This window comes from Bufo bufo, chromosome 5, assembly GCF_905171765.1.
Source record: "Bufo bufo chromosome 5, aBufBuf1.1, whole genome shotgun sequence".
Classification (NCBI taxonomy): Eukaryota; Metazoa; Chordata; class Amphibia; order Anura; family Bufonidae; genus Bufo; species Bufo bufo.
The window spans coordinates 55,530,340-55,554,502 of NC_053393.1; the positions used below are offsets into that span (position 1 = coordinate 55,530,340).

At 43.5% G+C, this 24,163-nt stretch overlaps 1 protein-coding gene across 1 annotated transcript in view; it reads left to right on the forward strand.

Annotated features, from left to right (window-relative positions):
- Window positions 1-24,163, forward strand: part of LOC121002377 (fibrocystin-L-like) — a 171,544-nt gene that overhangs the window by 78,870 nt on the left and 68,511 nt on the right. The window contains exons 35-39 of the mRNA XM_040433840.1: window positions 774-944; window positions 2,825-3,039; window positions 10,705-11,686; window positions 17,090-17,335; window positions 19,115-19,264. Coding sequence (XP_040289774.1) covers window positions 774-944; window positions 2,825-3,039; window positions 10,705-11,686; window positions 17,090-17,335; window positions 19,115-19,264 — 1,764 coding nt within the window. The remainder of the gene's footprint in view (window positions 1-773; window positions 945-2,824; window positions 3,040-10,704; window positions 11,687-17,089; window positions 17,336-19,114; window positions 19,265-24,163) is intronic.

Here is a 24,163-nt window from a genome sequence, read left to right on the forward strand (position 1 = left end):
CTTCTCCCTTCTAACTGTAGATATGGCTGGTGGCACTGAGGATGGGACTGAGCATGTGTGACCACCACAATGCACTGGTCGTGTCCATTACTATACAGAATAAACGCTAAGTGGCACTGTTATAATAAAATAAAGAGCATATTTCACTACTGGAGCATTTTTGTAAGAGAAAGTAAATTACAAAAGCAACTACTTTTTTCTCACTGAATTATATTAAAATAACATTTAATGGTCGTACAACCGCTTTAATAATTTGTGGGATGGACAGGGTTAATCCTGTGAGGGTATAGATGAAGTTATAGATGGGTGCTGTGCGTGGTACCCCCACTTTTCTAAATAATGACCTATGAAATTCATTAGTCAGCCCCTTACAGGTAATCAAATAGACAGCAGCAATGGGCTCCCTTACCTACTGGGCCCCAGTGTCATATACTTGGGTTGCACTTCTTTGAAAGCTGAATGTTTGGGGTGTGGGATGGAGGTTTACATATTAGTCAGTGCTTTACGTGGCAGCTCATTGACATTGACATTGGCATGCTTTGCACTAGGATGATGACCAGTGTTGAGGGAACTTGTGTTTTAAGTTCGGCGTCTAAAGTTTGGATTCGGGTTATCGAAGAATCCCAATATGGATTCCGCTACCACGGACCACAATGGAATTCGGAATCCATATTGGGATTCTTCGACAACCCGAATCCGAACTTTAGACGCCGAACTTAAAACACAAGTTCGCTTAACACTAATGATGACATTAATGTTTGCTTTCTTTAAAGGTGTATTTTCCAATAATTTCACATCGCCGGGGACTTACTACTACAGCAGCGGCTATGTCAATGACGGAAATACCATAATTATGCAAGGAGTCGTAATTGTAAACCAAATTGCCGAGCAGATCAGCCCAGTGCGTGTGTCTGTTGGAGGAAAGGAGGCCACCATTGCTTCTGGTAACTTAAGATACTATACTATTCCTAGTTGATACTATACTATTCCTAGTTGATACTATACTATTCCTAGTTGATACTATACTATTCCTAGTTGATACTATACTATTCCTAGTTGATACTATACTATTCCTAGTTTATACTATACTATTCCTAGTTGATACTATACTATTCCTAGTTAATACTATACTATTCCTAGTTAATACTATACTATTCCTAGTTAATACTATACTATTCCTAGTTGATACTATACTATTCCTAGTTGATACTATACTATTCCTAGTTGATACTATACTATTCCTAGTTGATACTATACTATTCCTAGTTGATACTATACTATTCCTAGTTAATACTATATTATTCCTAGTTGATACTATACTATTCCTAGTTGATACTATACTATTCCTAGTTGATACTATACTATTCCTAGTTAATACTATACTATTACTAGTTAATACTATACTATTCCTAGTTAATACTATACTATTCCTAGTTGATACTATACTATTCCTAGTTGATACTATACTATTCCTAGTTGATACTATACTATTCCTAGTTGATACTATACTATTCCTAGTTGATACTATACTATTCCTAGTTAATACTATACTATTCCTAGTTGATACTATACTATTCCTAGTTGATACTATACTATTCCTAGTTGATACTATACTATTCCTAGTTGATACTATACTATTCCTAGTTAATACTATACTATTCCTAGTTAATACTATACTATTCCTAGTTGATACTATACTATTCCTAGTTAATACTATACTATTCCTAGTTGATACTATACTATTCCTAGTTAATACTATACTATTACTAGTTAATACTATACTATTCCTAGTTGATACTATACTATTCCTAGTTAATACTATATTATTCCTAGTTAATACTATACTATTCCTAGTTGATACTATACTATTCCTAGTTAATACTATACTATTACTAGTTAATACTATACTATTCCTAGTTAATACTATACTATTCCTAGTTGATACTATACTATTCCTAGTTGATACTATACTATTCCTAGTTGATACTATACTATTCCTAGTTGATACTATACTATACTATTCCTAGTTGATACTATACTATTCCTAGTTGATACTATACTATTCCTAGTTAATACTATACTATTCCTAGTTGATACTATACTATTCCTAGGCGTGATAACTTTATCATTGCCTGGCCCTTGCAGACAGAGCAGAGCCTCTAGGTGTAACGGCAACGCCCCCGTTGCTCCTAGAGGCTCATTTGCATATATTAAAACATAATTTTTCTCAGCAATGCGGGCACATATGAACATGGGACCAACACTGATGCCTTCAGCTGCCAAGTGCACATGTAACAGGTCAGCCAGTGTCATAGGTACAAAACTGCTGACAGATGCCCTTTAACTAATGGGACCTCCAGGATCCTGAGACTGAAGGGGTTACAGTACTGCTTTAGCACTATGTGTCTTTCTAAGACTACTTTCACACTTGCATTGTTTTCCGGTATTGAGATTCGGCAGAGGATCTCAATACCGGGGGAAAAAATCGTTTCTATTAAGCTTTCATGCATTCTGAATGGAAAGAGATCCGTTCAGGATGCATCAGAGACTCCTGAAAGAGTTGGCAGATCTCCCGACACCTCCCAGGAAGCAGTCCTAACTTTGTGTGGCCCCCGGATGTTGCATCATCAGCCCCAGTCTCATAATGAGGGGGCAGCATGAAAAGTCGATGGTCGATGATAAAAGGGGCATAAAAAAATGCACAGGAAAAATGCTATCCTCTGCTATGGGCCTCCTGGTCTTTTATGTACCTGGTTATTAATCACGTTACTAAAGCTGCTCTCCAATAATAACATTTATTCTCATAAACTTGATGTTTCCACAGCTCCACTTCCAACCACACCGCCAGGTGTCTGCGTCACCCCAGATCCGGAGTGCCCAGAGTTGGCCCTATTACCTGTCAGCAATACGTCTGTATGGTTTGGATTCTCAGACTGTTATTCTCCTGTTATTACCAGCATTACACCAAACTTTGGAACAATCCATGATGCTATAACCATCACAGGAACCGGGTTCAGTAACCTTACTTGTGCCAACCAGGTATGCAGCCACCTCGATCACAATATTATGACTGGCACTGACTGTGATAAATGATCTCATAATAAAGAATTAACGTAGAAAAATGTATAATGAGGCGGAGGAGCTGATGCAGAGGATGGGAGTGGTAGTGGCCCTGATGAGGTGTTGCCTCATGGTGTACTCCCTCAGGCCGTTACTCCCTGGGGATAAATGCACCACGGCCTAGTTGCAGCTCATTGACTTAAAAGGGGCTGAGCTGTAATATCAAGCAATGCAACTATACGATGTGCAGTACGCCAGTCCTGCAGGGTGAGCGAACATGAGGTCACAGGGTACAGTTAACAGACCGAGGGTTGCTAGGGTTGCTATTGGTACTCACAGTTTTTAATATACCCTGGGCAGGCGTACAGCAGTGATGGAGAGGCTAGCACATAGATCCTCTGGGGCACTCTCTGGGTGTAGGGTCCAGGCCTGGTGGTAGGTGAGGTGCCCTGGGTGTTGTAGGTTTAGTGTGCCGGTGGCAAGATCCCTTATAGTTCGTGACGCCAGTGCCGGTAACGGTGGCACACCGATTTATTGTAGGAATAATTGAGGAACACAAGTTGCAGTGAACCAGAACTTCCTTTTACTGAACAGTTCAACTATTTACAGTCTTAAGTTAGTTCCACATGTAAAAGGTTGTGACAGGCAGGCTTTAAATACAGGGCAGGCAAAGTCCTTGCAAGATACTCAGAGGGAATAACACTTACAGACCAGGCTGTATTTTTCCTCAGTTCCTGTCTGGCTTTCTCCAAGGCCTGTATGCCCTATTGCTGGCTTTATCCTTGGGTAGGGAAACCTTCCTCTGGTATATGTCTCCTTGCTGTAGAATATCCTTCTGCCCTTCAGCTCTCTGTTTGGCTGGAATAAACTTGGCTCTGCATTGTACTTTTAAAGGAACTTGGTTTCTCAGGAGGCAACTTCTTCCCCTGGATGCAAGCTAGGAGCCTGGGCTATCTAGCTGCATGTTGGAACTGATCTTCAGCTCCTCTCTAGCTAAAGTGCTAGCTTCACTCCCTTCTAGACTGACTCTTTCCTGTCTGGGCCTAACTATATATACTAGGGGGTTCCCTAGCTCCTTCTACTGTCTAGGAGGAGGAACTACCCCTAACAGGCCTGGTACAGAAGATAACAGGAAAAATACACATTAAAATACCATACAATATACAATGACCATGTTCCACAAAAGGTGGGGAACGACGTGGCCCAATTGACCCTTGTGTAGTGCCCACATTTACCTAGTGGGACACTACACAATGTCTGGCTCTTTTCTTGGAAAGCTGCCAGGAGCCTGCATCACCCACCAGAGCTCCGATGAGCGCAGCAGATCAATGAAACAGCTGATTGGCGGAGGTGTCGGAACTTGAACCCCCGCTGATGTGATAATGATGTCCTATCCTGAGGATAAGTCATCATTATCTTTTCCAGGATAACCCCTTTAAATGTAACAAAGTCTTTTTACTAAGAACTTCAGATACATTCAGTAACAGCAGACGTTAAGTACAAATCTTCTCTGGCACCAGCAAGGATTATGGAGGCAGTTTGGATGGTGGCATTTTAGTGCCTAGATGGTTCAGGCCTAGTTGCGGTCTAGGTGATGGGTGTGTTGACTGTAGTCCCTCACCGCACAGCAGTGTCTTTTAATGCTGGTTGTAACAGTTCACTCTGCTCTCTAGCGTCTCAAGACTTTACTTGAGGAAGGTTTGAGTAGTTCTCTCTGGAGAATCTTAACAGGAGCAGGAGCTCTGCAGTATGCTTCTTCTCCCCTCTGTCTCTGGACAGGAACCACCCCTCCTGGCATGAAGAAGGAGCAGCCCACTCCTACCTAAGAGGTGAGGAACAGGGTGGTTTAATCTCTTCCTGCCATCTTTTGCCATCTATTCCTTGTTGTTAACTATGGCCAGAAGCAACCAAAAAAATACACAACATTAGTATAATAATAAAAACTACAGGGAGTGCAGAATTATTAGGCAAGTTGTATTTTTGAGGATTAATTTTATTATTGAACAACAACCATGTTCTCAATGAACCCAAAAAACTCATTAATATCAAAGCTGAATATTTTTGGAAGTAGTTTTTAGTTTGTTTTTAGTTTTAGCTATTTTAGGGGGATATCTGTGTGTGCAAGTGACTAGTACTGTGCATAATTATTAGGCAACTTAACAAAAAACAAATATATACCCATTTCAATTATTTATTTTTACCAGTGAAACCAATATAACATCTCAACATTCACAAATATACATTTCTGACATTCAAAAACAAAACAAAAACAAATCAGTGACCAATATAGCCACCTTTCTTTGCAAGGACACTCAAAAGCCTGCCATTCATGGATTCTGTCAGTGTTTTGATCTGTTCACCATCAACATTGCGTGCAGCAGCAACCACAGCCTCCCAGACACTGTTCAGAGAGGTGTACTGTTTTCCCTCCTTGTAAATCTCACATTTGATGATGGACCACAGGTTCTCAATGGGGTTCAGATCAGGTGTACAAGGAGGCCATGTCATTAGATTTTCTTCTTTTATACCCTTTCTTGCCAGCCACGCTGTGGAGTACTTGGACGCGTGTGATGGAGCATTGTCCTGCATGAAAATCATGTTTTTCTTGAAGGATGCAGACTTCTTCCTGTACCACTGCTTGAAGAAGGTGTCTTCCAGAAACTGGCAGTAGGACTGGGAGTTGAGCTTGACTCCATCCTCAACCCGAAAAGGCCCCACAAGCTCATCTTTGATGATACCAGCCCAAACCAGTACTCCACCTCCACCTTGCTGGCGTCTGAGTCGGACTGGAGCTCTCTGCCCTTTACCAATCCAGCCACGGGCCCATCCATCTGGCCCATCAAGACTCATTCTCATTTCATCAGTCCATAAAACCTTAGAAAAATCAGTCTTGAGATATTTCTTGGCCCAGTCTTGACGTTTCAGCTTGTGTGTCTTGTTCAGTGGTGGTCGTCTTTCAGCCTTTCTTACCTTGGCCATGTCTCTGAGTATTGCACACCTTGTGCTTTTGGGCACTCCAGTGATGTTGCAGCTCTGAAATATGGCCAAACTGGTGGCAAGTGGCATCTTGGCAGCTGCACGCTTGACTTTTCTCAGTTCATGGGCAGTTATTTTGCGCCTTGGTTTTTCCACACGCTTCTTGCGACCCTGTTGACTATTTTGAATGAAACGCTTGATTGTTCGATGATCACGCTTCAGAAGCTTTGCAATTTTAAGAGTGCTGCATCCCTCTGCAAGATATCTCACTATTTTTGACTTTTCTGAGCCTGTCAAGTCCTTCTTTTGACCCATTTTGCCAAAGGAAAGGAAGTTGCCTAATAATTATGCACACCTAATATAGGGTGTTGATGTCATTAGACCACACCCCTTCTCATTACAGAGATGCACATCACCTAATATGCTTAATTGGTAGTAGGCTTTCGAGCCTATACAGCTTGGAGTAAGACAACATGCATAAAGAGGATGATGTGGTCAAAATACTCATTTGCCTAATAATTCTGCACGCAGTGTATATACAGCAATAGTCACGTCTTCCTTATATGTGAGAGACACTGTAAGGTGATAGTTTGCACCCAATAATTCCACGAAAGAGGTCGCATTAGATTACAGCTAGAGCGGACCAGACTGCAGGGGCTACGGTGGGCCGATGGGGTTAGTAGTAGTCTGTACTCACGGTTAGCATAGCCTCCCTGGGTCAGCGTGCTGTGATGGGGAAGACAGCACTAGATCCTCTGGGGCACTCTCTATTGCAGGGAACACCAGCCAGATGGTGGTTGAGGTGCCCTTGATGGTAATGGGTATTTAAGGTGCTTTGGTTGCTGGGCTCCTGTTTTGTTCGTGACGTCAGCACCGTAAGGTGCAAATGTTGAGGATAGTAGAAAGGATGAGGAGTCAGTAGTAGTAAAACAATTAAACTTTCACTTGAATCACTTGTCTCCAGGTAGTCAATACAGTTCATTTATATGGCAAAAGTGATAATCCCAATAATATCCACTGTAATCCTTTAACAGGCTTAGCAATTGTACTTTAAGGAGTTTCCTATGACATGTCTGACATTTATTCCGGCAGCCTCTCACCGTGCGCTGCCGTGCCTCGCCGGAACTCCGCCCCCACGCCCATTATAGTCAATGGGGACAGAGCAGCAGTCCGGGGGCACACGGTCACTAGCAGCAGGACGGATCCGACAGGCTGTTCACCCAACGGAACAGCCTGCTGGAGGTCCATGCCGCTAGTGTGAAAGTAGCCTTAGTCTATGTTCAAGCACTCAAGTACTGAATATAATGCTTTCCAAACTTTATCTTGATCAATCCAATAAGGCCGTTCTCCCTCGTGGCAGGCAAACTCTCTGCGACATTATTGATGCAGGATGCTCTCCTGAAGTATTCAGGTTCACCATGTCCCAGAAGGCATTTAGTGAAAAAGGATAATTCTGCGCAATAATGTGTCCAGGTGCTTTTAGACTTTCCCTATATTCAGACGTAGACTCGCTGGTATGTGCTATGCTGCTGGAATCTGTAATTCGTGCTCCCTTGACCTGGCCAGAGCCAAGGGACTAACATGGCAGCTACATGATGGAGTAGGGCTGTACTGCTCCTCTCCTGACTCCTCTCAGACACACACTTCACTTCTACTTCCTTCTTGTTCTAGCTAAGTGATGACAGCACCACCTAGGGGTGAAGGGTTGGAATAACACCCTACCAGCCTGTTATTGGGATATACGGGGTACATATGACAATACATTACAATGTCAAATAGAAAAGTTTAAAGTGCCCACGCATCTCACTAAGTGGGACACTGCACAGTGCAATATCATGTGTAATATATTCCTATCGGGAATGGGTGATATTCCCATTTCCGGTTAGAGCAATAACATGGCACATAATATGTACCACCATATAACATGCCATACAGGGCTGACAGAGATTGTCTATGGAGATATTCTACCCTAGAAGCTCTAACTGTGTAGTACGAAGCCTCAGGGACTCATAGGGGGAGACTTATCAAGATTGGCATTTCCTACTTGTCCTCTTGATCCCCTGTACTCTGGAGTGAGATGCATCTAATTTATGAAGAAGCAGATACCTCACAATAAATTAGGCATATCTCTGCACCCAGAAACTGAGATCTGCTATGGCTGGTGTAGACATGAGCTATAAATTATGTGAGTTTCCGGAGTAAATGATAGTAATTTATTTGGGCTCTGGAGACTCCGCCCACTCCACCTTGCCCCTCCCTTTTATCACCACTTTAGAAAAGTGGTGAAAAGCTCAAAAAGTCACAAATTATGGAGCAATATGGTGTGCGCTATTATGTGTGGCTTTTAAACAGCACAAAAGTGGAGTAATATCTTTGATATAGCCTTAGTACACTTGGCTCTGCGAGGTGTCTGGGGCCTTAAAGGGGTTGTGCAGTGTCATAATATTGATCGATAGGTCATCAATACCAGATCGACAGCGTTCAGGTAAACTCTGGACACAGAGCTTGTATGAGCGTCGTAACCCCTTCAACCAGCTGATCGGCGGGGGTGCCGGGAGTTGGATATAAGTCCCTTTCTTGTCTTCCTTCTTCACTCTTTACATAGACACATAGCTGTGGTTCGCCTGATTAAATTGCTTCTTTTTTTTTTTTTCTTGATCCGAGGCTCCATTCCCCAGTTATGATACCTTTTTCTTAATATGCAAAGTAGGTCTTTGGTGCAATGAGGGTGCCACATGTTCTTGTTGCACCCAAGCTCCACTCTTTCCTGTGGCCAGCCCTTCCCTCTCTGTTTTGTCACTCCATGGCCCTGTCAATGAAAATGGTCAGGGAGGGGGTGGCCACAAAAATTTATAGAGCTTGGGTGCAGCAAGTGCAATGGTGACGCCCTCGCTGCACCAATGGCCTGATTTTCCAATTAAGAAAAAGTATCATAACTCAGGACTGGAGCCTCGGATAAACAAAAAAACAACAACAACAGCGTTTTAATCAGGTGAACCACAGTTGGAAAGGGAGGTCACTGATGACAAAAAAAAAAAATACTTGTACACACCTTACCCTGATCCTCTGACGTACAGGAAGACTCATATTCCTTCTTTCATGGTTAATGTCCAGAGACATGCCGGGATCCTGGTCAGTGAATCATGTTGGACTACTGCCATTTAGTGCCTCCCCTGAGGGAATACACATGTAAGACAATTCAACCCCAAGGGGCTTGTGCACCAATCAGAGGCTTAGCTAGAAGGAAACCACAGAAATAAGATAATAATGCACTTAGTAAAGTAGATGCAAGCATTATATATGGACAAAATCCTCACTCTGATATGATATTATCTGAGACACTTAGTCAATATATTTTGATCAAAACACATCTGAGCCCGCCTACCAAGCGCCAAGGTGGTCTCAGGTCAGGCGGGTCCTACGCTAAACCTACCTAAGCCATTGGGCTTCTATGTTCAGGAGCGCAGACGCCGCACATATGGTGTGCTGCTCCTAGTCACCTCCATGTGCATGAAGCAACCAATGGGAGGAGGAGCCAGCACACCTATAGATACCACCTAATCAAGGCGCTCTATTGGATAGGAAGGGCAAAAGTGCAGAGGAATGCTACTACCAAGATAAAATAGGTGCGCATTTACACTTGAAGGTGCCACTCCCTCAAGCAAATACTACATAGACCAAAAAAAAAATTCACAGAAAAAACTAAGATAAAAACATCCTGCACGATATGATATATAAATGTGCGGATGTCCCTGGCCATATTATTTTTTTTTGTCTATGTAGTATTTGCTTGACGGAGTGGCACCTTCAAGTGTGAATGCGCACCTATTTTATCTTGGGAGTAGCATTCCTCTGCACTTTTGCCCTTCCTATCCAATCGAGCGCCTTGATTAGGTGGTACATATAGGTGTGCTTACTCCTCCTCCCATTGGTTGCTTCATGCACATGGAGGTGACTAGGAGCAGCACACCATATGTGCGGCGTCTGCGCTCCTGAACATAGAAGCCCAATGGCTTAGGTAGGTTTAGCGTAGGACCCGCCTGACCTGAGACCACCTTGGCGCTTGGCAGACGGGCACAGATGTGTTTTGATCAAAATATATTGACTAAGTGTCTCAGATATTATCATATCAGAGTGAGGATTTTGTCCATATATAATGCTTGCATCTACTTTACTAAGTGCATTATTATCTTATTTCTGTGGTTTTCTTCAATAATATGGCCAGGGACATCCGCACATTTGTATATCATACCGTGCAGGATGTTTTTATCTTAGTTTTTTCTATGAATTTTTTTTTTGTCTATGTATGCTTAGGTAGGAGGACTCCAGAGGGACGGTGGCCCCAGACCCACTCTGCTTCTTCTACTCTCTGTCTCTCACTCAGCTCTAAATCAAACCTTCCATGGTGTATGACTTTGATTGGAGAGCACATGGTCTGAGTATTGGGTACACCCAGCAAAGAACCCGATACTGAAACCATGTGCTCTCCTGTCAGACTACTGGGGCCATGCTCCTCACTATCATCCTAAATGGAAAAGGAATGCACCAATATATGATGTAAATCCCCAGACAATCCAAGCACTCCTCACTTATTCTAATAAAACCATGCAAAAATGTATATATCTCCTAACTCAATTTACTAAAATCCTGTTGTTCTTTTTATCTCAGGTTTCAGTCGGTAATTATCCTTGTGTCGTGTCTTCTTCTAGCGAGACTTCAGTTACATGTAATGTGGATCCCCAGAACTCCATGGATATTGGGGTTGCAGAAATGGTGTCACTTACAGTAAACAACTTTGGTTATGCCATCAACTCTTTAAAAGATGAGATGAGCAGGCGATTCGCCCTCCTACCCCACATTGACTCCATCTCGCCAATCAATGGGTCTGATACAGGATCCACCAGAATTACCATACATGGGTCCGGCTTCTTGACCAGCAATGGCAGCCTTGAGGTGACGGGATTAGGCTGTAACATCGTGTCTCTAACTTACACAGATATTGTATGTGACACTCTGCCTAGTTATTCACACAGTGTAAACGTTGCGGTAAAGGTGAGGGGAATCAGTGCCCAGTGCAAAGGATCCTGCAGCTTTACCTATTCAAGTGCACTTACACCACAAGTATCCAGTGTTGACCCAACTATAGTGCGAAATGCTACCACAATCCACATCAATGGCCTTGGCTTTGGGGAGGTCGCTGATGATGTCACCGTTTATGTCGGTGCCATGGAATTGAATGTGGTAGATGCCAATGACACAGACATAACGTGCAACATAGACCCCATTCCTGCCGGAAACTATCCTGTCAAAGTCATTGTACTCAGGAAAGGCTTAGCTCAAGGGTCTTTCACCATGAACAGTCCTGCCGAAGCCACGCTCTTGACACCTTCTGGAAGTGTTTTAGGTGGAACTCTTCTACTCATACAAGGGAATGGATTTCATCCTATTAACACTACTGTGCAAGTCGGTGGTGCACCATGTCCAGTCACTGCAATTGCTCCTTATAGTCTCCAGTGCATGACTCCATCCAGGACCACTGCTACAACCACTTCCGTGATCATCCGTGTACCATCTGCCTCTTACCCACCACTCATCTTCTCCTACTCAGAGGCCGATACCCCAATGGTAACGTCAGTTCTTCCAAATACAGGTATGACTATAAAAATGTTAGTTATACATTATGTACTAGATGTAGCAGAGCTGAGAATGGCGTTGGTCACTGTCAGATCATGATGATAAACAGTCTAAGGGCCAGTTCACACTGAGTTTTTTGGTGCTGATTTTGGAACGTTTCTGCCTAAAAAGCAGCTCGAAAAAACGCCTCAAAATGGCCTCCCATTCATTTCAATAGGAAGCAGCACGTGTAAGTAAAATAAATAAGTGTGTAAAAAAGAAGCCGCGGGCCCTATCTGGGGCCAGAATCAGCATCTCCCATTGAAATGAATAGGAAGCCAAAAAAAACTGCTCCATATAAGTCCATGAGTTTTTGTGCATTTTCCCGCACGTTTTTTTGGCACAGGTCTGCTTTAAAAACCTCAAGCTGAAAACAGCTTTGTATTGAAGTGAACACCCATTGGATAAAAAAAAAAGTGTAAAAAAACAGCATAAAAAACGTGATAGAAAACGCCTGAAAAAAGCTGAAAAAAGAAAAAAATGTGCGGATTTGGCGCTGATGTATGTTTAAGCATGTTCATGTGAATTGACCCTAACAATGACCACATATGTACCTCAAGTAATTAGGCTTATATTAGGCGCACAGAGAAAACAGGCGATTGCCGGCAGGGAAGAGTTAATTCCTGACAATCGCCTGCTCTTAAGTGGAGGAAACCGCTGCTATTACATGCAGCGATCTCCTCCACAGTGTGGGCAGCAGTGATCACTAATACCATCGCTCGTCCCCATACTGAATCATTATTTGATGATCTGCCGCCGGCAAACAATGATTTTTAAACCTGCTGAAAGATTCCTAGTACCAGATGAGCGATTGCTCGTTCATTGGGTAATCGGCGGCAGTATTACACTGCCAGATCATTGCTAACTAGCGTTCCTACAAACACTCGTTATCGATGATCTTCATGATTATCTGCCTGTCTAATATAAGTTTTAGTGGTAATCGGTTGACACCCTAAATCTACAAAACGTAATAAATTTAGGATATGTGATTTAAGGCCTCATGCACACGACCGTTGTGTGCACCCGTGGCCGTTGTGCCGTTCTCCGTTTTTTTTCGTGGACCCATTGACTTTTAATGGGTCCGTGGAAAAATCGGAAAATGCACCGTTTTGCAGCCGCATCCGTGATCCGTGTTTCCTGTCCGTCAAAAAAATATGACCTGTCCTATTTTTTTGACGGACAACGGTTCACGGACCCATTCAAGTCAATGGGTCCGTGAAAGAACATGGATGCACACAAGATTGGCATCCGCGTCCGTGATCCGTGGCCGTAGGTTACTTTCATACAGACGGATCCGAAGATCCGTCTGTATGAAAGCTTTTTCAGAGCTGAGTTTTCACTTCGTGAAAACTCAAATCCGACAGTATATTCTAACACAGAGGCGTTCCCATAGTGATGGGGACGCTTCTAGTTAGAATATACTGAGAACTGTGTACATGACTGCCCCCTGCTGCCTGGCAGCACCCGATCTCTTACAGGGGGCTGTGATCCGCACAATTAACCCCTCAGGTGCTGCACATGAAGGGGTTAATTGTGCATATCATAGCCCCCTATAAGAGATCAGGGGCTGCCAGGCAGCAGGGGGCAGACCCCCCTCCCTCCCCAGTTTTAATTTCATTGGTGGCCAGTGCGCCCCCCCCTCCCTCCCTCTATCGTATTATTTTCATTGGTGGCACAGTGTGCGCCCCCCCCCCGCCCCCCCTCCCTCTATTGTATTATTTTCATTGGTGGCACAGTGTGCGGCCCCCCCCGCCCCCCCTCCCTCCCTCTATTGTAATATCATTGGTGGCCAGTGTGTGGCCTCCGTCGGACCCCCCTCCCTCCCTTTATTGTAATATCATTGGTGGCCAGCGTGCGGCCTCCCCGCCCCCCCTCTATTGTATTAATATCATTGGTGGCCAGTGTGCGGCCTCCCCTCTGTCCCCCCCCCGATCATTGGTGGCAGCGGAGAGTTCCAATCGGAGTCCCAGTTTATTCGCTGGGGCTCCGATCGGTAACCATGGCAACCAGGACGCTATTGCAGACCTGGTTGCCATGGTTACTTAGCAATATTACAATATTAGAAGCATCATACTTACCTGCTGCGCTGTCTGTGACCGGCCGGGAGCTCCTCCTACTGTTAAGTGACAGATCATTAAGCAATGCGCCGCACAGACCTGTCACTTACCAGTAGGAGTAGCTCCCGGCCGGTCACAGACAGCGCAGCAGGTAAGTATGATGCTTCTAATATTGTAATATTGCTAAGTAACCATGGCAACCAGGCCTGCAGTAGAGTCCTGGTTGCCATGGTTACCGATCGGAGCCCCAGCGAATAAACTGGGACTCCGATCGGAACTCTCCGCTGCCACCAATGATGGGGGGGGGGGGGGGGGGGAGGCCGCACACTGGCCACCAATGATATTAATACAATAGAGGGGGGGCCGGAGGGGGCCGCACACTGGCCACCAATGATATTACAATAGAGGGAGAGGGGGGGGCGCACGCTGGCCACCAATGATATTACAATAAAGGGAGGGAGGGGGGGCCGGGGGAGGCCGCACACTGGCCACCAATGATATTACAATAGAGGGGGGGCCGCACACTGGCCACCAATGATATTCAAACTGGGGAGGGAGGGGGGTCTGCCCCCTGCTGCCTGGCAGCCCCTGATCTCTTACAGGGGGCTATGATACCCACAATTAACCCCTTCAGGTGTGGCACCTGAAGGGTTAATTGTGCTGATCACAGCCCCCTGTAAAAGATCGGGTGCTGCCAGGCAGCAGGGGGCAGTCATGTACACAGTTCGTAGTATATTCTAACTAGAAGCGCCCCCATCACTATGGGAACGCCTCTGTGTTAGAATATACTGTCGGATCTGAGTTTCACGATGTAACTCAAATCCGATGGTATATTCTAACATAGAGGCGTTCCCATGGTGATGGAGACGCTTCAAGTTAAAGTATACCATCGGATTGGAGAAAACTCAGATCCTATGGTATATTAACTCCTGACTTTACATTGAAAGTCAATGGGGGACGGATCCGTTTGAAATTGTACCATATTGTGTCAACGTCAAACGGATCCGTCCCCATTGACTTGCGTTGTAATTCAGGACGGATCCGTTTGGCTCCGCACGGCCAGGCGGACACCAAAACGACTTTTTTTTCATGTCCGTGGATCCTCCAAAAATCAAGGAAGACCCACGGACGAAAAAACGGTCACGGATCACGGACCAACGGAACCCCGTTTTGCGGACCGTGAAAAAATACGGTCGTGTGCATGAGGCCTTAGACCAATAGCTGACAATCCATTGACACTTTGATCGGTCATGTTTGTGGGATGCTAGTCACCGATTCTATGATTTGGTCAGTTATTTCCATCAGTTATTGTGAGCCAGGTGCAGGTCAAAAACACTGAACAGGTGCAGATCTTTCCATTAGGGCTCATGTGCACGGCCGTTGTGCGGCCATTCCGTGCATTGGGGACCTTCTTTTTTTTGCGGTGCGGAGGCACGGACAGAAACACCAGGGAAGCTCCGGATTGCGGATCCATTCAAGAGAATGGGTACACATCCGTGATGCAGGGAGCACGCGGCCGGTGCCCGCATATTGCGGACCCGCTGTTTGCGGCCCACGGCTGGCAACAGCCGTCTGCATGAGCCCTTATACCTTATATGAGTAGCTTCACTACTAGTTTTGGCTCACAATAACTGATGGAAATAACTGACCAAATAACTGAAGTGTGAACTTGGCCTTAGTTGCCCATAGCAACCAATCAGATTCCCCCTTTCATTTTGCAGAGCTCTTTTGGAAAATGAAAGGTGGGATCTGATTGGTTGCTCTGGGCAACTAAGCCAGTTCTACTTTACAACCGTTTTGATAAATCTCCCGCTATGTCCTCTCCACATTCCAGGTGTCCAGAGGCATAAGGGCGGCCATATACATTCCATATCTGTCGGCTGAACTATTGTTTGGCTGACCGCTATCTCTCCTAACTCCTTCCCGACGTCCACATACACATACACGTTCAGCTCGGCCAAACCTGTATGTGTATTCACTGGGGAGAGAGGAGAAAGCTGCTGTGGTGGCTTATCTCCTGGGAGAACACGAGGATGGGGAGAGAATATTTATTAAACCCCATCTTTCTCTCTCCTCGGGGCAATTTTGTGAGCTGCCCACACATTAGACTGTCAGCCGAACCTGACGACAATGGCGGGTTCAGATGCCAATTCACTAATGTGTATGGCGGCCTTGAGAGCAAAGTCACCACGGCCGACTAACATATGTGTACGTGTGCCGACTCTGGTCCGACAGATGATGAAAGAAGGATCGTGCATGTTAAGTTTCAACATGCCCAATCCTCTGTTCTCATGGGAGATAAGCTGCTATCACAGGTGTTTGGCAGCAACTTATTCTCTTCTCTCCACTGAGAACACATGCATGCTCGGTCAAACTACACGCACATGTGGCTGGAGGAGACGGGAGGACTAGCTTACAGGTATTGAAGATCTGTATCCACTCGTAGTATCTGTACACAAGTAGCACATAACAGTCTTTTGCTGCGGTTAGTCCTGGAAGGGACTAAAACAAGTCTGTCTAGCAAGGTGAGGGCAAGCTAAAAAGGGAACGTCCATCTCACAAATATTTCTGTACCATTGTTGGAGCTCCAAAATCCCCAGCATAGGCAAAATTTCTGACTGCCTGCAGTCACCACTAGGGGGAGATAAGGAGTTTATTTGTCCGTTTTGGTTAAGTGCCAATAAAACTGGTCATGATTTATCAGGAGGGTGCTGGTTCACCAACTTTTAGAAAGATGTATTTATACTAAAGCCATAAAATGACACAGATTGGTATAACATGAATGTAACCACATTTCATTTTGTGACTTTAAGGAGTTCATAATGCACCACATTTATTAAAAAGCATGCACAATTTGGGGGGGTCCTATTGGTGGAACCCCCACCAATCACAATAATAAGGGCCCTATATGTTGCAGTTCCCCTTGAAATGAACTTAACGGCAGGTCGAGCATGTGCACTGTTGCCCCAATGTATGTGGTATCCAGTCCTATGATCAGTGGGGGTCCACGTGGTAGGACCCCCCTGATCTTATAGTTATTCCCTCTCCTTGTAGTGTGCATGCTTGACCTACCTTTCCATTCATTTCAGGGACTCTACAGGGTACTAGCACCCTTTCTTGTGGACCCAGCAGTAGGACCTCCATCAATCTAATAGTCATCCTGCTGATAGGGGAAAACTTGCTTCAACCTAAATACCCCCTTAGGGCTGATTCTGCCCATGCTGTATAGGAAAAGTCTTATTTGGTCTCAGTGAGTACCAGATTATCATGTATGCTGGATATATCTGTCAGATCGTGATTCTTGTCTTTATGTTGTTTCTCAGGACCTTCTGGAACCATTGTCACAGTGTCTGGGTCTGGTTTTGGTTTGGATGCCTCAGAAATGAAAGTGACCATTGGCAATGCCACCTGCTCCATCACAGGAGCGTCTGCTAGCCAGCTGAACTGCACCGTAGGAGATCACTGGGGCGGCACATTCCCCGTCTCATTTCAGAATCAGAAGGGGTTTGCAAGATCCAGTGCAAGATTCACCTATGAACTTAGTATGACCGGTGTCTCTCCAAGTGAAGGTGAGTCTAATTCTGGTAAGACTTGTGGCAATCAATATGGCCACCACTATATCTCATGCAGGGTATGTTATTTTCTGGAACCCTGAATAGCAAATCTGTCTAAATATATTATGTGGCAGTTGTGTATGTAACATAGTAACATAGTACATAACATAGTACATAAGGCCGAAAAAAGACATTTGTCCATCCAGTTCGGCCTGTTATCCTGCAAGTTGATCCAGAGGAAGGCAAAAAAAAAACTGTGAGGTAGAAGCCAATTTTCCCCACTTTAGGGGAATAAAAAATTCCTTCCACTCCAATCAGGCAATCAGAATAACTCCCTGGATCAACGACCCCTCTCTAGTAGCTATAGCCTGTAATATTATTACGCTCCAGAAATACATCCAGGCCCCCCTTGAATTCCTTTATTGTACTCACCATCACCACCTCCTCAGGCAGAGAGTTCCATAGTCTCACTGCTCTTACCGTAAAGAAACCTTTTCTATGTTTGTGTACAAACCTTCTTTCCTCCAGACGCAGAGGATGTCCCCTCGTCACAGTCACAGTCCTGGGGATAAATAGATGATGGGATAGATCTCTGTACTGACCCCTGATATATTTATACATAGTAATTAGATCTCCCCTCAGTCGTCTTTTTTCTAAAGTGAATAACCCTAATTTTGATAATCTTTCAGGGTACTGTAGTTGCCCCATTCCAGTTATTACTTTATTTGCCCTCCCCTGGACCCTCTCCAGCTCTGCTATGTCTGCCTTGTTCACAGGAGCCCAGAACTGTACACAGTACTCCATGTGTGGTCTGACTAGCGATTTGTAAAGTGGTAGGAATATGTCCTCATCATGGGCATCTATGCCCCTTCTGATGCAACCCATTATCTTATTGGCCTTGGCAGCAGCTGCCTGACACTGGTTTTTGCAGCTTAGTTTGCTGTTTATTAAAATTCCTAGATCCTTTTCCATGTCAGTGTTACCGAGTGTTTTACCATTTAGTATGTACGGGTGACTTGCATTATTCCTTCCCATGTGCATAACTTTACATTTGTCAGTGTTAAACCTCATCTGCCACTTATCTGCCCAAGCCTCCCATCTATCCAGATCCCTCTGTAGTAGTATACTGTCCTCTTCAGTGTCAATTGCTTTACACAGTTTAGTGTCATCTGCGAAAATTGATATTTTACTGTGCAAGCCTTCTACAAGATCATTAATAAATATATTGAAGAGGATAGGGCCCAGTACTGACCCCTGAGGTACCCCACTAGTGACAGTGACCCAATCTGAGTATGTACCGTTAATAACCACCCTCTGTTTTCTATCACTCAGCCAGTTACTTACCCACATACAGACGTTTTCTCCCAGTCCAAGCATTCTCATTTTATATACTAACCTTTTATGTGGTACAGTGTCAAATGCTTTGGAGAAGTCCAGATACACGACATCCATTGATTCGCCGCTGTCAAGTCTAGAACTTACCTCCTCATAGAAACTGATTAAATTAGTTTGACATGACCGATCCCTCACGAAGCCATGCTGATGTGGCGTTATTTTCTTATTTCCGTTGAGATGCTCTAAGATAGCATCTCTCAGAAAACCTTCAAACAGTTTCCCCACAACAGATGTTAAACTGTAAACTTGTTATTCAAGTGTCTGAGAAATCGTCATGAAATCCCTTGTGGGACCTTTAATGGCAGCCTTTGGCAGTCACCGAGATGTCCTAGAATACCCCATAGTGTTTTACTTCAAGTACTTATCCAGTGACCATCAATTCTATTTGTTCTCATGCAGGTGGTTTTGGTGGTGGGTTAATCCTCACCATCGCTGGCTCTGGATTTGATGATCAAATTTCCAAGGTCTTTGTGTGCGGCTCTAAATGTGAGGTGGACCAAACGCGATCAGATGCAGGTTTTCTGTATTGCGCAGTGCCCATAAGGAACGGTAAGTGAGCGCCTATAGTAAGATCAATTATTTCTTTATAATATTCTTTAGTCTAAGAAAATGTAATATTATAAATTCGAATATATATAAATAATATATAAATCTAATATATAAATCTGAGTGTGTGTGTGTGTGTATGTCCGCTAAAAGAATCCGCACCTTCACATTTACAATCACGAAATTTGGCACACAGGTACATCAGGTGTCCGGGAAGGTTTTAGATCGGGTCTCAGCTCTCTAGGACGTACCGTTCCTGAGATATTCCCCCCAAAAAATTTGCCAATAGAAGCTTGGTCACATGACCCTTATCAGCCAATAGAAGCTCGCCGGCCAGTTTCCACACACACACACAAACACACAGCTTTACACCAGGTTTTCATAACAACCCAGCAATTTTTCTTCCCTGCTGTAGGTGAGCTTTAACCCCTTACTGACATATGACATAATAGTACGTCATGGCGGCAGGTGCGTTCCCGCATTTTGACATACTATTACGTCATGGTGATCGGGCAGGCACTGGAGCGGTGCGTGCCTGATCACTGCAGGGGCCCGGCAGCCCCTTCTAGCCTGGCCCCTGCTGTATCCCCCGGCATCGATGTACAAGCCGATGCTGGCGGATTAACCCCTTCTATGCCGCGATCAGCGCCTACTGCGGCATAGAAGGGATTTTCTGCGGGTGAGGGAGCCCATCGGGTCCCTGCGCTGCTGTGGCAGGGACTTTATGTGTCAGAAGGCAGCCTGATGCTATGCAGATGCTGCCCAATGCATTGCACTGCATCAGGACCTGACTTCTACGGGTGCTCAGGAGATCCAGCCTCAGGACTGGTCTCCTAACTAGGCAACCTGTTTGTGTACTACTCAGTGTAATACACTAACAGGCAATGCATTACAATACAGATGCATTGTAATGCATTGCAGAGGGGATCAGACCCCCAAAAGTAAAGTCCCAGAGTGGGACAGAAATAAAGTTTTAAAAAAAAAGAGTTTTTAATAAAAAAATAATGTTTCAAGTAAAAAAAGAAAAAAAGCCCCTTTCCGCTGATTTTATATAAAAAAATAGAAAAAAAAGAAACAAAACACACACATATTAGGTATCACCGCGTCCGTAACGACCGGCTCTATAAATATGTACAAAAAAAGCTATTTTTCTTACCTTACATCACAAAAAGAGCAACACCAAGTGATCAAAAAGGCATATGCCTCCCAAAATAGTACCAATAAAACCGTCTCTCAGAACATGGAGACACTAAAACATCATTTTTTTTGTTTCAAAAATGCAATTATTGTGTTAAAGTGAAATAAATTAAAAAAAGTATACATATTAGGTATCGCCGCGTCTGTAACAACCAGCTCTATAAAAATATCATATGACTTAACCCCTCAGGTGAACACAGTAAAAAAAAAAAAAAAACAGTGGCCAGAAAAGCCATTTTTTGTCACCTAACATCATTTAAAGTGCAACACCAAGCGATCAAAAAGGCGTATGGCCCCCAAAATAAAACCAATCAAACCGTCATCCCATCGCACAAAAAATTAGACTCTACCTAAGACAAAATAAAAAAAAAAAAAAAAGTCTCTCAGACTATGCAGACACTAAAACATAATTTTTTTTGTTTCAAAAATGCTATTATTGTGTAAAACTTAAATAAATAAGAAAAAGTATAGATATTAGGTATTGCCACGTCCGTAACAACCTGCTCTATAAGAATATCATGTTACCTAACCCCTCAGGTGAACGCTGTAAAATAAATAAATAAAAACTGTGCCAAAACAAACAATTTTTTTGGTCACCTTGCCTCATAAAGTGTAATAATCAATGATCAAAAAATCATATGTACCCAAAAATAGTACCAATAAAAACGTCAACTCTTCCTGCAAAAAATGAGCCCCTGCACAAGACAATTGGCAGAAAAATAAAAAAATATTGCGTTTAGAAAATAGAGACACAAAAACTTTATTTTTTTTCAAAAATGCTTTATTATGTAAAACTAGAACAAACAAACAAACAAAGTAGACATATTTTATATCAACGCGTCCGTAACAACCTTAAAATAAAAAATAAAAACAGTACCAAAATAGCAATTTTTTGGTTACCTTGCCTCACAAAAAATGTAATAAAACTGTCACCCTATTTCCTAGTTTCAAAAATGGGGTCACTTTTGGGAGTTTCTACTGTAGGGGTGCATCAGGGGGCTTAAAATGGGACATGGTGTCTAAAAACCAGTCCAGCAAAATCTGCCTTCCAAAAACCATGCTGCAGTCCTTTCCTTCTGCGCCCTGCTGTGCGCCCTTACATCAGTTTACGATCACATGTGGGGTGTTTCTGTAAACCTCAGAATCAGGGTTATACATTTTTAGTTTTGTTTGGCTGTTAACCCTCGATGTGTTAAAGAAAAAAATGGATTAAAATGGAAGATCTGCCAAAAAAGTGAGATTTTGAAATTTCTTCTACATTTTCCTTTAAATCTTGTGGAACACCTAAAGGGTTAACAAAGTTTGTAAAATGGGGTCATTTATGGGGCGTTTCTATTATGTAAGCCCCACAAAGTGACTTCAAACCTGAACTGGTCCATAAAAAGTGGGTTTTGGAAATTTTCTTAACTTTTTTTTAGAATTGCTTCTAAAATTCTAAGCCTTCTAACGTCCCCAAAAAATAAAATGACATTTACAAAATGATGCAAACCTAAAGTAGACATATGGGGAATGTTAAGTAATAAATATTTTATGAGGTATCACTTTCTGTTTTAAAAGCAGAGAAAATAAAATTTAGAAAATTGCGAATTTGTTCAAAATGTGTGGTAAAGTTGGGATTTTTTCATAAATAAAGGTGAAATATATTGACTTAAATTTATGACTATCATGAAGTACAATGTGTCACGAGAAAACAATCTCAGAATGGATTGGATAAATAAAAGCGTTCCAAAATTATTACCACATAAAGTGAAACATGTCAGATTTTCAAAAAAAGGCCTGGGCAGGAAGGTAAAACTAGTCTGGAGTAGAAGGGGTTAAAGGAAATCTGTCACCAGGATAATCGCTATTGAAGTAAAGCCATGGCCTAATACCACTTAGTACCTTATTTCCAGATTTGCCTTTGTTCCAGCAATAGATGTTTTTATTCTAAAAAAATCCAGTTAATTTGGTATGCAAATGAGCCAGTAAGGTGCCCAGAGGGGCATCACTCTTGCAGGAAGGAGCCCCCTGCCACAATGTGTCCACCTTCAAAAAACAAACTTAAAAACACCCGCCCTCAGGTCCACTAAGCCACTCCCCTGACCTGGTTAGGCCATGCCCCCTCCCACTGCTCAGCCAACGGGGATTGAAAAAATGAAGGTAAAAATAAACTTCTGTCAGCTGCAGGGGTCGGAGGGACGGTGACTTACTCCCTGCAGCTCCCACTCAGACAGCACATTGCTGCTGTCTTAGAGTGAGCTGTTCAAAAGGACACACCCCTTATCCGGTTAGGCCATGCCCTCTCCCACTCCTCAGCTAACAGAGATTGAAAAAATGAAGTTAAAAATCAACTTCTATCAGCTGCAGGGGTGGGAGGGAGGGTCGACTTTCTCCCTGCAGCTCATACTCAGACAGCACAGTGCTGCTGTCTGAGAGTGAGCTATTCAAAAGGACATCCCTGTGTCTGTTTATGCCCTGCGCCTGACGAAGGACAAGGAGTCTGAAAGCCAGACTGTCCGGCCTAAAACCAAACCTCTGGCCACCCTAGGGGCAGGCTGCTGTGGAGGTCACAGTTAAGGGGATGGTCCGTTATGGAGATCAGTGTTAAAGGCCAGATTTCTGTAGAGGCCATTGCTAAGGGGACGGGGTGTTGTGGAAATCACTGTTAAGGAGATGGGGTACTGTGGAGGTCACTAATAAAGGGGTGGCCGCTGTGGAGGTCACTATTAAAGAGGCGGGATGCTGTGGTGGTCACTGTTAAGGAGCGGGCTGCTGTGGAGGTCACTATTAAGGGGCGGGATGCTGTGGAGGTCACTGTTAAAGGGTGGACGCTGTGGAGGTCTCTGTTAAGGGGATGTTCCGCTATGGAGGTCAGTGTTAAGGGTTGGGGTGCTGTAGAGGTCACTGTTACGGGGGTGGGGTGTTGTGGAGGTCACATTGTAAGGGAACGGAATTCTGTGGAGGTCACTGTTAAGGGGGTGGGTTATTGTGGAAACCACTGTTAACGAGACGGGATACTGTGGAGGTCACTAATAAAGGGACGGCCGCTGTGGAGGTGACTGTTAGGGCTGTTTCACACAAGCGAGTCCATTGCGGGAATCACGCTCCGTGTGTGTGTGATCCTCCGCTCTGGACTTGCAGGAGCGCACGGCATTATTAGTGATGAGCGGCAGGGGTCATATTCGCGAATATTTTGTAGAATATTCGTCGAAAATTCGAAAAATCGGAAAGGTAATGATTGTGTAATATGTGACTTTTCGGAATTCGAATTTTCGGATTCTAATTTTTTATTGAGAATTTTTAAACTTACAACTATTAGACAAAGAAGATTATAGCACTATATTAGCTAAATTGCTCTATATTCGATTTTTTTGAATATTCTCTATATTGCTATAACTTAGTTTTTTCGAATATTCGTAATATTCTAAAACAAGAATATATAGCAATATAGCGAATATTAAAAAAAAACGAATATAGAGCAAAATTCGCAAACACTACTACTCCTAAAGTCAAGTATATTGCAGCCTTCTTATTGGCCCACAAGCTAGAAGCAGTGAGGGATCATGTGTACTGATAAAAAAAAAAATCTGAAAAAAAATATTCGAAATTACGAATATATATAACTATATTCGAAATATTCGCGAATTTTCGAAGTGCCTATATTTGCGATTAAAAATTTGAAATTCTAATATTCGTGATCAACACTAGGCATTATCATGATTTATA